Consider the following 16949-nt stretch of genomic DNA (forward strand, 5'->3'; position numbering starts at 1 on the left):
CCAATTTCAAGTTTTGTCACATGATATTTGCGCTCCTTGAGAACACAACTCATATCTAAGTCACTTAGTTCAATGTAAGCGCCACGTGGGCCAGGACTTGGTTTTGTTCAAAGCTGTACCCTCAGTCCCTAAAACAGCCTGGTGTTTGTGAAGTGAAGTGGAAGTCGCTCAGTCGTGTCTGACTCTTTGTGACCCCATGAACTATACACTCCATGGAATTCTCTAGGCCAGAATACTGGAGTGGATAGCTTTTCCCTTCTCCAGGGGATCTTCACAACCTAGGGATCAAACTCAGGTCTCCCGCATTACAGGCAGATTCTTTACCAGCTGAGCCACCAGGGAAGCCCAAGAATACTGGAGTGGGTAGCCTATCCCTTTTCCAGCAGATCTTCCCCATCCAGGAATCGAACCAGGATCTTCTGCATTGCAGGTGGATTCTTTACCAACCGAATTATCAGGGAAGCCTGGTGTCTATTAAGGCTCAATAAAGATTTGGTAAATGAATGAGTGGTTTCTGACCCTCAGCACAATGCTATGCATTCTGCAAATTTTTGTTGAATGGATAAACTATTAAACAAGGGAAATTCTATTTCTTTAAAATGTCCCTTTCTAGCATTCTCAACAGAGGCAGTACAGCAAGGTGGGTAGGTAGGCAAGCCCGGAGTCATGTGGTCTGGGTTTGAATCCTGGCTCTTCTACTTAGCAGCTGGGTGACCTAGAATAAGCTACTGAACCTCTCTGTTTCAGTTTTCTCACCTGTAAAATGAGGATAATAAAAATTTTTCTAATAGGATTACATGAGCGTATTTGAATGATATGTGTTTTGCACAGTGCCTGGCATATAGTAATTGCTGCAATTTTTTATGACCATATTAGTCTCATAATAACCTCCAATGGCTCCCCTAGCTATAGACTAAGATCTAAAGTCAAGGTCCCCACAATTTGGTCCCAAGGTCTGTCTCTTTCCAGTCTCCTCTTCCCACGCTAATTACCCTTTACTGGCTGCTACGCTGTGCCAGACACTCCACTAAGTGGTGAGTATCGATTAACTAGATTTCCTTCTCCTACAGCTCTGTTAGGTAGGACCTATTACTGCCCATATACCATTGATGGGACCAAGGCTCAGAAAGGGACACACAGCTTATACCAGGAAAGTGGGATTCCATTCCAGGACTCTTTGACATGAAAGTTTGCACTCTTCTTCACTGGCTTCTGAAATCTTTGCTATGCCAAATGCGGTCTATGGACCACCATTACGAACGTTACCTGGGAGCTTCCTAGAAATGTAGACTCTCAGATCTCATATCAGACCAACTGAATCAGAACCTGCATTTTAGCAAGATCCCCCCCAGGTGACTACTGCACACAATTAAGTTTTAGAAGTGTTGTTATAAACTACTTTCTACTAGTCAGTCACAAGTGCTGATTAAAGCAAATATGTGATCTTATTTAGTCCCTAAAACAATCTGGGAGGTCACAGGAGTCAGCATTGTTATCCCACTTTGCAGATGAGGACACTTAAGGCTCTGAGGGTTAAGTATCTTAGCCTGAACCCAAATGCGCCTTATGCCAGCATGACGCTCCGACCGCATCCAATCCCAACTCCCTCTCCCTGGAATGTCTTCACTCCCCTTCTCCCCCTTGACTTCTCTTCCTTTTGGGCTCCACTCAAAACCCCTTCCTGCTGGGTAAAAGCCTTCTTACCTACATCCCACTGGGCAGATTAATTTCTTGTTTCCTAAAAGTCCCCACAGCTTCCCACACCCTTTCTTTTGACCCTAATTTCATTCTTTTAAAAGAAATCTGTACTGAGCACCCACTGTGTGCACATAGTAAGCATTGAGTAAATGTTTGCTCCCAGTGCACTGCTGACTCAGTTTACTAAAAGCACTTTCATCACACCTGTGTTATCCTCCTGTGTGTTTTTCTGTTCCTCCCACTGCTCTGAGCTCCTCTGTATCCCCAGGGCAGAGAGTCTGGCATCTTGTAGAGCTTCAAGTTATTAGAAAACAAACTAAAGGCTCTCCCATCTAAAGGTGAAATTTGTCTATATTTCAGTGTTCCTAGGAGTGGGATCTTCAAATTCCCAAGAGTAGCAGAGGACACAGGTGAGATGATGGACATGTCTCTGCTCACCATTCTTGACCTTATACAGCATGCTAGAACTGACTGGCCACAAAATTTGCATATATTTGCAAATATAACCCTCATTTTTCCAGGCCATCAAAAGGAAGACCCGGAAATACTAGGCAAGCTTTTCAAAATCCCCAGGGTTAAAACCATGGCCCCAGTAACCTTCTGTCATTTCACTGGAGAAGTAGAAAGGGCAAAGGTGGCTGTGATGTAGGGCAAAGATATCCGAGACACAGAGAACATAATATTCCCCACGTGCTGCTTCTACTTTTCAGGGAGATCTGGGCAAACCACAGGTTTCCAGGCCTCAATTTCCTCATCTGTCAAATGAGGGGTTTGAATTAGTTTCTAAAGCTGCTTCCAGCGCTAAGATGCTTTGCTATAAAATGAGAGAACCATGAACCTTTGGTTGCTATGATCTGAAAATATTTTGAACGTGGAGAATCAAATTGTACAGCAGTGCATGAACAAAATAATATGTTAATGACTAAGAAGATTATACTTAATCCAGTGGGAAACAGCAGAGCTGCTGCTGGTGGTGGTTATGTGTGTGAGTGTGCATGTATGCTTGTGTCCTTTCCTTGAGCTCAAACATATTTTAAATCACTAATATAGTAATCAGGCCCCTGGTTGCCTATCTTGCCCAACACACACACACACACACAACACACACACACACACACACACACGTGCTCAGACACCACTTCAAAATAAAATGAGAAAGCTCCACTGCTGGTGCTTACATCCTCGCTGTGCTTGGGTGGCTTTTTTTTTTTTTTTTAAAGAAATTTTTGTCCTTGTGAAGGTGTTGGACTGACAGCTCCTCAGTTCAGGTCAGTCTCTCAGTTGTGTGCCCTCTTTTCGACCCCACGGACTGCTGCACGGCCAGGCTTCCCTGTCTATCACAATTACTCAAACTCATGTCCATCGTGTCGGTGATGTCATCCAACCATCTCATCCTCTTTCGTCCCCTTCTCCCGCCTTCAATCTTTCCCAGCATCAGGGTCTTTTCCAATGAGTCGGTTCTTCGCATCAGGTGGCCAAAGTATTGGATGGAGTTTCAGCCTCAGCATCAGTCCTTCCAATGAATACTCAGCCCCTGGAGGCCTCTACTCTCAGAACTGTGACATGTGGGTAGGGGGATCTGGGGGTTTTATTAGCATTTCGCTTTTGCACATCAACCGCCCCTCCTCGGCCTTCCCATAAGTATGGCCTCGCACAGGCCTCCCGCCCCGCCCCCCACAACGGGGCAGTAGTGATCAGGTCGGCCACCCCAGAAACGCCCTGGCCAGACCACGTGCTCCAGGCCCTACCAGCTGGAAAAATGGAAGCGCACCTGGGATGCGTCTGGCCGGCTCGGTGGCAGGAAGGGTTAGGTCCCTCACTGCAGGGTCAGGGCCAGGAGGCGGAAGCGGGCCAGAGGCCGCACGTGGGTCTAAGTACGGCCCGGCTCCAAGTTCCTGCCGGCTCTGGAGCTCCCGCCCCGGGCTGGGCCCCCGCAGGCCTAGGCCTCGCCGCGTCCCCAGCGGAGCCCAGCCGAGGTCGCCCGCCGCTGCTCGCGCCTGCAGAGGCGGAGGGCGCGGCCGCCCCTCCCCGCCCGACGGCCGCTCCCGCGCCCGGGCCCGCGCCGGATTGGCCGCCCTCGCGGCCAGGTGAGGCGCCCCGCCCCTCGGCGGCTTCAGGTGCGGCGGTGGGACCGGGTGCCGCGGCTGGGCCGGGGCCGGGGCGCCATGGCCGAGTCCCAGCTGAGCTGCCTGGACGAGACGCACGTGAACGAGAGGGTGACCGAGGCGCAGGCCGCCTTCTACTACTGCGAGCGGCGGCGGGCCGCGCTGGAGGCGCTGCTGGGCGGCGGCGAGCAGGCCTACCGCGAGCGGGTCAAGAAGGAGCAGCTGCGGGACTTCCTCTCCAGCCAGGAGCGCCAGGCCCTCCGCGCCGCCTGGAGCCCCTACGAGGATGTCGCCGCCGTCGCCGCCGCCCGGGGCAAGAGCAAGGCCAAGGCCAAGACCCCGGCTCAGGCCTCGGCCGAGCCGGGTGAGTCCCTGGCCTACTGGCCCGACCGCTCAGACACCGAGGTGCCCCCGCTGGACCTGGGCTGGACCGACGCGGGCTTCTACCGCGGCGTGAGCCGCGTCACCCTCTTCACCCACCCCCCCAAGGACGAGAAGGCGCCCCATCTGAAGCAGCTGGTCAGGCAGATGATCCAACAGGCCCAGAAGGTAGGCCCCCGCCCCTGCCCCGGCCACGCACACTGATGGGGACCCCCAGGACCGGCCCCTAAGACCAGGCCCCCGCCCCCCACCTTCGAGGCAAGGCCTGGGGCTGGCAGCCCTGACCACCTTCAGGAAAAGGGGCGCAGAATCCTCCCGTCCACCGTGGGGCTGCAGAGGAGAGCATAGATGTGTTTGGCGAATGACAAGGTGTTGGACAGTTGCTTGTCATTTTTACAGTGTCCAGCGGCGCTGGCTTCCCTCCGCTCAGCGCGTCTATGGGCCTGTCTGGTTTCTCTCTCTAGGCAGGAGTGGGGGCTGTGGAGCCCTGCGCTAAAATGGCCCACCCAAAGGTCTTGATAATAACCTGTGTGCTTCCCAGGGATTTAACAAAACTTGTCCCTGGTCATTATCTCATTTGATCCTCAGGCAATCGCAAGATGTGTAGTGTGGCCTCCCCACCCCCACCCCAGCCACATTGCTCCTAGGAGGCACCCCCACCCAGAGTCAAAGCTGGCCTGGCCCCTGGCGTTCACACTGGCTCTGCGCCCAGCACTAGGGCTCAAGCAGCCTGGAATAAATGAAGGATGTTTCTTGACCACCTACTCTGTGCCTGACGCTGTGCTAGGCACTTTGACAGGGCAGCTCCCTAAACTCAGCAGGTCAGGGAAAAAGCTCCCACTTAATCCCATCTCCCTACTCTGCCTGGGCATTGAAAGGAGGGGACGTTTGCTGAGTCGCTGGTTAGAATACTGGTGGGGCCACTAGTTTGTTGGGCAGAGTTTCCAGGTAAAATATGAGATGTCCTGTTAAATTTGAATTCCAGAATAACAAGAAGAAATTTTTTAGCATTATACAGTATGATTCAAATATTGCATGAAACATACTGATGTTAAAAAGTCATTCACTGTTTATCTGAAAATCAGATTTAATGAGGACATTCTGTGTTTTTATTTGCTAAGTCTGGTTCCCCTACGTTGAGATTTCTTATGAGACATCAGCAGCCTTTGGAACCCAGTTCAGAATATACAACAGAAGTGGCTTGGGTTCACTATTCTAATTCAACTCAAGGACTGTGCTTGGAGTCCTGTTACCCCTGGAGGCTGAACTTGAGACACCAGTGGTGGGGCTCCTCTTCTGGAAGGCATGATGCAGATGGTTGGCTAGATTGGCTGCCAGAAGGAAGGGTTAAGTTTTCACTGTCTGTGTTTCCACCCTCCCTCTCTAAAGAATCCCAGCTTGTCTGCCTGAGAGTTCTTTGTCTATTGCCTTCTGCAGAAGAGAAAGGCAAGTTTGAACAGAGGAGGAGAAAGGATGTGGGCGACAATACTGTGTAGCAGGCTGGAGCTGGGGTCAGGGGTCAAGTCCTATGATGTAACACTAATAAGCCTTGATTTATAAGTGCTTAATGTGTGCCAGCCACGGTGCTAATGATTTTCACAACTACTGAGTGAGATGGGTATTTTCCTTATTTTGGGACTCAAAACAGTTAAGTTGCTTGCCAAGCCAAAACTCAAACACTGAAGTGCTTCCTCTTAACCAAAGTACTGTTTGATGATGCAACAGATTAAACCAAGGATCTTGAATGGAACTAGCCTGATCACACCTGGGCAACAGGTTACAAGAAGGGAGAGACAGAGCCCTGCCCACTGGGACCTCTAGTCCCTTGTGGGATGTTGGGAGTCTCCTAGGTAGTGGAGTGTTCTGAACTCTTTAAATATTTAACAACAGAAACTTTAACAACTGTGAACTGATCCAGTATTTACATATTAAACCAGTTATTATTTCCTGAGTTCCAGGCACTAGCCATAGAAAGATATAAGCTGTGGCCTTTGCCCTCCAAGAGTTAAATGCTGCTGAGGAGGGGTATGCTGTAAGGAAAACAGACTTTGAGGCTGGATATGCCCAATCTGGGAGGGCTTCCTAAAGGAGGTAAATTGCAGGGTTGAAAAGGGAGAGAGGAAACCGGAATGGAGGAAGAGGAAACTTAAGAAACTCTTGTTTCTCCTTAAGAGACTCAGGAGAGAAAGCTTTGTGCTTCAGAACAGCAAGTAGCTTTGAATGACAGGAGGGAAGAACTATTGTGGTGACAGCTGAGTATGTGGGGGGCCTGGTGCAGGGGTCCTAAAACTGGGTCCAAAGCAGATGACCAACCCCCTCCGCCCCAGGAAGAAGCAGCTTCTGGCGCTGTCTGTGCCCCAAACCCTCAGGCTCTCTGGACCCTGACTCTTAATCATGACCAGTCACCTGAGTGCGGCACCTTCTTCACAAAGATCTTGTGAAGTAGGCAGGGCAAAATTTGACCCTCTTTCACAGGCGAGGAAACTGAGGCACAGAGAAGGAAAGGGGCTTGCCCAAAGGTCACGTGGTTGGTCATGGAAACACCCAGATCCCCAGTTTCTACTCTGAAGGCCACACCTTCTTACCTTTGCCTATCCCCACCCCCCAACCCCACGCACCCTCAGCCAACTGGCACGGGGCACCCTCCATGACTATTACTCGAGAGCCTTCCCCATCCTTTTCACCCTGCTGCTGCTGCTGCTGCTAAGTCGCTTCAGTCGTGTCCGACTCTGTGCGACCCCAGCGACGGCAGCCCACCAGGCTGCACCGTCCCTGGGATTCTCCAGGCAAGAACACTGGAGTGGGTTGCCATTTCCTTCTCCAATGCATGAAAGTGAAAGTGAAGTCGGGCTCAGTCGTGTCCGACTCTTAGCGACCCCATGGACTGCAGCCTACCAGGCTCCTCCGTCCATGGGATTTTCCGGGCAAGAGTACTGGAGTGAGATGCCATTGCCTTCTCCACCTTTTCACCCTGAGGGAGGGAATTTCCTTGTCTCCAGGGAGAGTCTGGCTGCTGTGAGGGCGGGTGGGATGGACCAAGATGATGTATGTGCAGAGGTGCAGGGGACGGTTGCAGATATGGTTGGGGAGCGGCAGAAGGATATAATTCACAGGTCCAACTGGGCACCAGAGGATTTTATTTTGTTTAACCCTCAATAACTTCATGAGGGGCTGTCATTTTTATTCCCCAGGGACAAAAAGGAAACGGAGGCTCAAGGGGAGTGGCTATGACTTGCCCACAGGCACAGACCAGCAAGAATTTTAAGCCTATGCCTCGCCTCAGGGATGTGGAGAAAGGAGCCTGATTAAAGGACACTTTGAAAATATGACTGGGCGTGGGGAGGACGGGCAGAGAGTGGTGGCCAGTGGGGAAACAGCCCAGCCGGGGTGCAGGGGGACCATGTGGAATGGGAGGAAGCCTTTGAGTTGGTCAGTCTCAAGTTATCTGCTCACTGGGCCTCTGCAAATGGCAGAACGCCCTCCTGACTGCACCGGTGTTCAGACATTCAGCCTTGTTTCCTTGTGGCGTGGGGGTTTTTCCTGCTGGTTTAATACCCGTTACGTGATTTGCTATTTTTAGGGTCATTGAATGATGTACTTTGCTTGAAGTACAGGCTGGGACTTCCCTGGTGGTCCCGTGGCTAAAACTCTGCTCTCCCAGCGCAGGGGGCCCGGGCTCCATCCCTGGTCAGGGAACTAGATCCTACATGTTACAACTAGAGATCCCACATGCAGCAACTCAGACCTGGTGCAGTCAAATTAATTTATTAAAGAAAAAAAATTTTTTAATAAAGTACAGGCAGAAAGGGTGTCTTCTGGGACCCAGAAGTGAGCTCATGGCCTGTTTCCCGCTGGCAGAGAGAACCAAGGAGGTTGCTGCCACTTGGGCTGCTATGACCACTGTAACCCAGGGAGCGGGGAGGGGGCCTGGACTTAAAGCGAGACCACGTGAAGACAGGGAAATGGTTGATTCTTATTCACGAGGGCAGAGCTCAGAGGACCAAACAACTGCAGTTAGGAAGGATAGCGAGTTGGGATGTTGGACAAATATTTCAAGGTGTGCTAAGCACTTTAGTAGAAAACAGACATATAAAACACACCTCTGCTCTTAAATGGCCTAACAGTCTACTAAACCATCGTTTTAATACAGACTGATGAGTGCTTGACAGAAGGCGTGGCGGGGGCCCTAACCCAGCCCCCGAGCCGTGTGAGGGGAGGGCCTCTGATGCTGCCGCCTGTCTGCGGGCGAGTCTGAGCGCAGCAGACAGGATGAGACCGTGTGGCGCATCCACCCTTCTTGGCACCTTCCGACCAACGGCACCCATTTTTTAGGCTACCGGGCAGGTTTAGAGAGTCCTGCCTGTGCCTCGGGAGCAGAGGAAAGCTTAACCACCTCGAAGACTGACCCTTGGCCCCTGCCTTCCTGGGCCCCACACTCCAAGGTACCAGCTACCTGGCTCCTGGTTGCTCACCACAAGCCCCTCCCCCAGCATTTCCTCTGAACCTCAGTAACCATGTCAGTATCAGTATCAGTAACCATGTCAGTAGTGTCTTCTTTTCCCAGGGGCAGCCTCTGAGGTCCAGAAAGATGTGATGACTTGTCTTCAGAAGAGGGGATGACAGCTCCCCCAGGTCCAGCGATCAGAACTCCCAGTGACCCCACATAAACATAAACCCAACCCCGGAGAGGGCGGGTTGCAGGGCCAGGCAGCTATTATGAACCAAAGCCTCTCCTCTCCGTTCCAGTGGCAGCCGGGAGGGGTAGGCCCACCTGGTTGGTGGGAGGCAGAGGGGTGTGGGGAGCAGGCCTGGCTGTACCCCCATCTCTGCCTGTCAGTGGTTTGTCCCCCACTTCAGGGCCTGGCTCAGAGGCTGATGCTTCCTTGGCACCCAATCAAGTTTTCAATCCATGAGTGACTTTTTGTTCCCAGACGTGGCTCCTTGTTTGTGCCACCTGTGTGCCTGGCACAGGGCTCGCTTGAGGAGAGCCCGTCTGATCCTCGGAGACCAGAAGCTTTGGAAGAGCCGGGACTTCCTTCCTACCCTCCCTCCATTGTCTTTGTGGAGCCCCAGCTGCACAGGTGACCAGTGGTTTGTTTAACTGATTGGAGACTATCTCCCACTGGCCCCCAGCCCCTCTCCATCCCTCTAGGGAAGTCTGGAGAGGCTCCAGTTGAACTGCGCATTGCTAAGGGTCTCCGTTAATCCTCCTCATAACAAGCCACCTGGCAGCGGAGGGAAGAGTGCTCTGAACTGGGGGGGACGCAGAGGCCTTTGGGGAAGGGCCCCAGAGCAGAAGGTGCGGTTGGCCAGGTGAGCAGGCTTGTTTAGAGGCCTGGGTAGCCGATAGGCGAGAGCTGCTGGGCACACGTGCCCAGGGGGTGTGGCTCACTTCACCAGGAGGCTCAGTTTGGCGGGTGGCCGCCTTTGCCACTGTCTTGCCCCATTAGCTTCTATCAGCTCTTCCTCGTTCAGGTACATCCAGCAAATAGTACACGGCATCTTCTTTGGACCAGGCACCGTCCTGGGCACTGGGATATAAACAATGAACAGAGAAAAAAGAGAGGAAACAAAAACGCAGTTTACATGTATATGGACTTAAATATTGTTGGTTTGTGAAATTTGGGTCTGATGATACCTTCGTTAGCCACGTTGCTGCCTTATTTGAGAGCTGGTCCCAATTCTCCCTAATACCTTACCCTGTTCTCCTTCCCTTCCATGGCAGAGGTTTTAGCTAGAGCTCCTGAGCTGCCTTTTAAAAGCCTGATTCTGGAGGACTTCCCCAGTGGTCCAGTGGCTAAGACTCTGAGCCCCCAAGTCAGGGGACCCAGGTTCCATCCCTGGTCAGGGAACTGGTTCCCACATGCGGCAACTAAGAGTTAGCAAGTCTGTAATTTAAGATCCAGCACAGCGGAAGAAATAAATGTTAATAAGATAAAACCTGTGCTGTGCAAAACAAGAGAAGGCCTCTCAGAGCAGCCTGTGACCTGCGGTCCAGTATACGCCATATGCCCGCCTAACCCTTCTTCCCGCCGCGGACCATTCCATGTGGCATTATTTCCAAGGCTCAGAGCAGTTCCAGAGTCTTTGCCCCCTCGAGGCTGGTAATGACACAGCTGCAGTTCCAGGGACCGAGCACCTCACAGCCCTTCCAGGATCTTGTCTAGGCCTGTCCGGCATCTCTGCCAAGCCCTGGGCACTGTGGCTGCTGAGTTTTGAGTCTCTCTCCTTTATGCTCCATCACTGATCCTGGAAGCAACAGAGACCCAGCTTCACTTCAAGGACAAAGAATGGGCTCTGAAGCTGAACGGTCTTGGTTTCTGCCCTGATCTGTCTACTTACTAACTTTGGGTTGAATCACTTGCCTCCTTGGGACTTCTGACCTGCACAGTTGGAGGATATTACCTAGATTTCAGATGGTTTTGAAAAACAGGGAAGAAACAGTGTGAAAGCTGAGGATACCGAGAAAGTTCGGTACAAGTCCCCTCTCAGAGTTGGGAGGGAAGCGTGGCTGGGCTTCCTCCCAGGACTCGGGGCTGCCAGCCAGGAGATCAGTCCAGGAGATCAGAGTTCGGGCAGGCAGGGGTTGCTTCTCATCTTCAGGTTGGAGGCCCCGTGCAGGTGTGCTTCCTGTTTCCTCCTCTCATCAGAGGAGCAGCTCCAACGGCCCTCCCCTCCCCCTAGCCCCACACTTCTCTGCTGCCCTTGATTTGATGGCTGTTTGTCAGGGCAGCTCTCCTGCAGGGCTGTGGCAGCCAGGTTCTCAGCCAGGGTTCTTCTGTAGGATCCGCCACGGGTGCCCTGAACCGGGGATCCCCGAGGGCATTCCCCTCCCAGAATCACCTGGAAGAGCCAGTTCAGGAAGCCTGAGATCAGTCCATAAAGACTTCTCAAGAACTAGAGCCTGCGCAGGTGGCATGGGGACACGGCGGTGGGGTGGGTGAGGCACGGGACAGGCTGTTTCTGTCTTTGGAGAGGCTTGGTTCCTCTGAAATCTGACACTTTAGGTCCCTGAAACTCTGAAGATGGGTGTCTCCCAGGGGGATCACAAGTAGAAGGTGGGGCCTCGATAGGGGCGTGCCTTCTTCATGACTTCTTGGGCTTCTGGTGGCATAGCCAGTTTTGCTGGACACTGGTCTCAGGAGGCCAGGGCAACACCGGGGGAAGGGGTACACGGTTGGAAGCCTCGTTCTTGCCCTGGTTGTCTCTCTCCTCCGCCACCAGTTGACCTTGGGCAAATCATTTGACATTGGCTCGGCCTCTACCTCTGCATCTGTAAAATGGGAATAATTCTTCTCGCTTACTTTCATATGATTGCTCTGAGACTCTAATGCAAGACCATGAGACAGCATTTTGAAAAAGAAGAGTGAGAGATGCAGATACAAGGGGTTTATGTTAAAAGGGGCTAACATTGTTGAAAGGTGCTCTGCATGTTATTTCCTTTAATTAATCGAGTCCTCAGCACCTGGCACGGGAAAGGGGCTTTTCCCAGAGGCTCAGGGAAAGTGGGAGGCTGTAGAGCTGCTAAGAGTCTAGCTGGGATTCACCCAGGTCTAAGCTCAAAGCTTGTGTCCTTCTGCTACACACACAGTTGCTTCTGGGAATTGTCCCCATGGCCACCTCTTCCCACTGAAATCCCAGATGCTAAGCATGTTTGTTGCCACCCAGGCTCTGGGAAGCTCACCAACTGGTTCTGGAAACAAACAAGAACGGGACTACTTCGGTGGGAGTAGGAAAGAGGAAGATTCTTGCTGCCTGTGGCACTGGGGCAGGTCACATCGCCAGGAAGCTGGTGTGGGCAGCGCCCAGGGACCTGTTTATTTAGTTTGGCCAAACTGCGTCGTTTGTGGGATCTTTGCTTCTCAACCAGGGATCAAACCCACGCCTTTTAACAGTGAGAGCGCTGAGTTCTAACCACTGGACTACCAGACAATTCCCTCCCAGGGACCTTTTTTTTTTTTTTTTCTAATGTATTTTTGGCTGTATTCAGGTCTTAGTTGCGGCGTATGGGCTCTTTGTTTCGGCAAGCAGGCTCAGTCACCTCGAGGCATGTGAGATCTTAGTTCCCAAACCAGAGATTAGACCTGGTCTCCAGGGACTTCTTACTGGCCACTTTCTGACCCCCCTCCCTGGACTTGGGTCCCCACAGTCAAACTGAGACCCTGATGGGAGTCCCACCAGCAACCCCACCCCCACGCCACCCCATCAGGATGCTACCTCACTGCTTCACCTTGGCTGGTGGTCAAATCCACCACCCTCTCCTCCGAGTGTACAGGGCAGAGCATGTTCTGGGGCAGGCTTCCAGTCTGGGGGAGAGAGGAGCAGGGCAGACGACCACGAGTGGGGGCAGGTCCTGGCTGACCACCTGCCGCTGTTCTGGTGCTGTCCTGACCACCCCCCACCCCAGGCTGAGTCACTCTAGTGATCCCAGCCCCTCTGCCGCCCTCCTCCCCAGGGGCCATGACCATGCAGCCGTAGCTGGTCCGCTGCCTGCCCCTGTTTTCCTTTTCCTCTTCTGAAATTCGTGGAGTCTGTGAACTTGCTAATGACCCCAGAATCTTAGCCCAAGAAAAGAGCCAGTGGCTTTTCTAGTTAGTGGTCTCTCTGGCCCAAGTTTCCAATAATCTGTTAACTCACCCTGACCCAGCTTGTCCAGTGGTCACCCTGTTGGGCCTTTCACAGCCCTGGTGGGGCCTGAGGGAGGCTCCAGATAAAAGCTCTTTTCTGTTCTGTGTCCTAGCAGTGAGTTGGCAGAAGGTGGGGGAGGTGCAGGGACCAGGGCTCTCCACCTCTCTGTGGGTCTTGGAGGACCAACTGTGAGTATGGGTTCCCTTCCCCGCATTTGCTCATTCACTCCCCAGGTTTCACTGAGCACCTGGCATGCGCCACATTCCGGAAATACACAGAAATACACAGACTCATAAAACGTGGGCCCTGAGAAAGGCAATGAACGCAGGACGGGGAGGAGGGTAGTGACAGCCATTAACTGTTGTGTGTGCGTGCTCAGTCGTCTCAGTCGTGTCTGACTCTTTGCGACCCCATGGACTGTAGCCCACCAGGCTCCTCTGGCCATGGGATTCTCCAGGCAAGAATACTTGCCATGCCCTTACTCCTTGGAAGGAAAGTTATGACCAACCTAGACAGCATATTCAAAAGCAGAGACATTACTTTGCCAACAAAGGTCCGTCTAGTCAAGGCTATGGTTTTTCCAGTGGTCATGTATGGATATGAGAGTTGGACTGTAAAGAAAGCTGAGCGCCAAAGAATTGGTGCTTTTGAACTGTGGTGTTGGAGAAGACTCTTGAGAGTCCCTTGGACTGCAAGGAAATCCAACTAGTCCGTCCTAAAGGAGATCAGTCCTGGGTGTTCATTGCAAGGACTGATGTTGAAGCTGAAACTTCAATACTTTGGCCACCTGATGGGAAGAGCTGACTCATTTGAAAAGACCCTGATGCTGGGAAAGATTGTGGGCAAGAGGAGAAGGGGATGACAGAGGATGAGATGGTTGGACAGCATCACCAACTCGATAGACATGGGTTTGGGTAAACTCCGGGAGTTGGTGATGGACAGGGAGGCCTGGCATGCCTGGGTTCGCAGAGTTGGACAGGACTGAGCGACTGAAATGAACTCTCCAGGGGATCTCCCCAACCCAGGGATCAAACCCTCGTCTTCTACTTCTTCTGCATTGTAGGCAGATTCTTCACCCACTGAATCACCTGGGAAGCCATAAACTGTTGAGTTCTTGAATACCAGACCACACTAGCCCTTTTGAAATACGTAATTTCATTTAACCTTCACGACAATCCAGGAACTTTCCATTTTACAGATGATAATGTCACACATGAAGTAGGAAATGGCAACCCACTCCAGTATTCTTGCCTGGAAAATCACGGACAGAAGAGCCTGCAGGACTACAATCCATGGGGTTGCAAAGTGTTGGACACAGCTGAGCCACTGAGCATAAAGTCACACATGCTTAGTCACTCAGTTGTGTCCGACTCTGCGACACCTTGGATTGTAGTTCCCCAGGCTCCTCTGTCCATGGGATTTTCCAGGCAGGATACTGGAGTGGGTTGCCATTTCCTCCTCCACGGCATCTTCCCGACCCAGGGGTTGAACCTGCCTTTCCCTTGTCTCACGGCAGTGGGTAAATAGTGAAGCCGAATGGGAACTGAGATGAGCCTGAGTCTCACTGAGCTCCAGGGGCACAGAGAACTCTTGGGAATTGCCAGCTACAGCAGCCAGTATGGAAGGGCAGGTGGGCAGAGGGCAGGGTATGCAAGACCAGAGGGCTGGGAGTGCACAGATTACACTATTCCCATCGCCCAGATCCTCCTGCCTGCCTTCCCCTGCTCCCCACACCCTCCACTTGCCTCTGGGGAAGCCCTCCCAGGAAGCTTCACTACCTGGCAGTGGCCACCAGGTTAGCTTGACCACCTCACAGAACCTCCTGGGCAGACTGCCAACTCCAGTTATCTTGCCCTGATGGATCAATCAAGAAATAGCTTGAAGGTACTTCTTGGAGTCCTGCCTTCCCCACATATTGTGTGATGCTCAGACCTCCAGGCCAGTAACCCAAACCAGCAGCTGATCCTAAAAATCATCTGTGTATCTTCATTGGATTTTTTTTTTTTTTAGCAGCTGATTTATCTTCCTAATTATGTTTAGCTTTAAGCTAATGTTAAATGAGCTTGCATTAGATAATTTTCACTAATTAACACCAACTTAGAGCAGGGAAAGTCATCCCAGAAGCATGCCGTGGGGCAGTGAAAAGCTGGCCTAGGATCCTAAAAAGAATTGCTCTGTGTACTCCCTGGTGGATCACATATGCCGCTTTGCGGCTGAATTAGTTGACCTTGCTCACACAGGCACAGTCTGTTTTCTGTCTCCGGAGACCAGGCCCAAGTCTCCTTTCCATCACCCCTTCATCCACCTCGTTTGCAGAATGAGTGTCAAGAGCACCTTGTAAGGCTCAGATGGAGGGGGAGTGAGTCCCAGTGGCGCACAGCAGAGTCGGGAACAGAGCTGGCCCAGAGGCCGGGGAGTCTGCGAGAGCAAGAGGCCTGGCTGGCAGAGTTGGGCTCCAGCGGCTGGCAGTGCAGGAGGGAGCCTGGTGTTTAATGATGTCTAATTAGTGAGCCTGGAACAAAGTAACATGGCCGCAGACAGCCGGGAATCCTCAGGGGACAAAGCCCAGACACCTGGCCTCCAGGCCGAGAATACCACCCCAGAGGTCTTGGCTCTGCCCTCTCGGTGGGCCAGGGCTCTGGTCCAGGCTGCTTTGTCAGGCCTTCGAGGGAAGCTCCCTACTGCAGAGGTGCTCTGTTTAGACCCATGCTTCCTGTGTAACACAGCCCGTCAGGTCTCTGTCCCCCGCCATGCGCTCAGACAGGCCTCCTGGGAGAGGCACACACGGCCCGGGAGCTGGGGACCCTGGGACGGCCCAGGGAGAGGGAAGCAAGGACCTCGACATGGAAAGGGCATTCCTGTTCCCACAGGAAGAAGGCCGGTGACAGTGTGAATGAAGGCACGAGGGCTGGAGCCGGCGGGGTGTGCCTGGAGAAGGCAGAGGAGGTTGTCATCAAGGAAGCAAGTGGGCCAGAAGCACACAGAGGGGCTGTGGCGAGGCTGACCTCAGGCCAAGGGTTTGGGCCGGGCAGCAGCATAGTTCGGGTTGGGTTGTTGGCTCCACCTGCCAAGAGTGGAAGGCCTCTGGAAACTTGTTCTCCCATGGAGCTGACGCTGAGCCCCCAGCTCGCGCCTGGCCTCACAAGAACCATGAGGCAGCCTCGCTTTAGGCAGAGTTCCCAGCGGACAAGCAATGCCTACTGTCTCACCACCTCTGTCGGACCCCTGAGTCTAGTCTGTGCTTCCTCCACTTGCTCCAGGTTGCTCCTGGACTGTGGGGATTTCAAGAAATGAATCTAGAGTCCAGGGGGTGGAGGATGCAAGGTGTCTGTGGGTGTCCCCTAGGTGGCCGTGCGGACCTCCTCTCCTGAGCTCTCCTCTCCTCTCCTCTCTCGCCCCAGGGAGCACACCCAGAATGCTTAAGGTAAAGCTTTCTCGTCCAGTTGTTCACATCCCACCGAGGCAGAAATTGGATGGGGCCTGTTGCAGCCTTCATGACAAAAGAAAGTCTTTGCGGTGCACTCAACAGCAGCCGGTTGGGTCCCGAGCCCCACCTGAAGGTGTTCTCCACTGGGACAGCAGGGTTTTTTGTGTTTTTTTGGCCATGCCATGTGCCTTGAAGACTCTTAGTTCCCCAACCAGGAATTGAACCGTGGACCCCCAGCAGTGAATGCTTGGAGTCCTAACCACTGGACCCCACAGGGAACTCCCAGGGCCACAGTTTTCCTAGAGGTGTGTTTCCTGCTCGGTGAGGTAAGGCAGTCTCCCAGCATCGCTCAAAGGATTGCGCACTGTACAGACTCACTCGTCCCTTGATTGAGCTGCCCTTCCCCTCGATCAGTTCATGTTCTGACTCCTGGAAGTGTAGCTGCCTGGGCTTTCATCACCACCCCGGGCCGGGTCTGCTGGACATGGTATCAAGCAGAGGAAAATATCTCTGCCATGATGTCTGGGGCCGGTGGGCAGCTCTGCACGCCTGGCTTCTTGGGAGCATGCGCCCCTACGCTGGCCCGGCCACCTCCGAAGTGAGGCCCCTTTGTTCTGAGTTCCTTCAGAGGAGAGAAAGGGCTGCCGGCATGGACCCTCTACTCGCAGCAGGCCAGGCTCTGTGCTCCTTGCGCTGCTGCTTTATCTCAT

General features: G+C 52.8%; 1 protein-coding gene across 1 annotated transcript in view; it reads left to right on the forward strand.

Annotated features, from left to right (window-relative positions):
- The first annotated feature begins 3771 nt into the window (after positions 1-3771).
- Positions 3772-16949, forward strand: part of FAM83F (family with sequence similarity 83 member F) — a 36062-nt gene continuing 22884 nt past the window's right edge. Inside the window, exon 1 of the mRNA XM_019961841.2 lies at positions 3772-4352. Coding sequence (XP_019817400.2) covers positions 3864-4352 — 489 coding nt within the window. The 5' untranslated portion in view covers positions 3772-3863. The remainder of the gene's footprint in view (positions 4353-16949) is intronic.

This window comes from Bos indicus, chromosome 5 (assembly GCF_029378745.1).
Source record: "Bos indicus isolate NIAB-ARS_2022 breed Sahiwal x Tharparkar chromosome 5, NIAB-ARS_B.indTharparkar_mat_pri_1.0, whole genome shotgun sequence".
Taxonomy (NCBI): Eukaryota; Metazoa; Chordata; class Mammalia; order Artiodactyla; family Bovidae; genus Bos; species Bos indicus.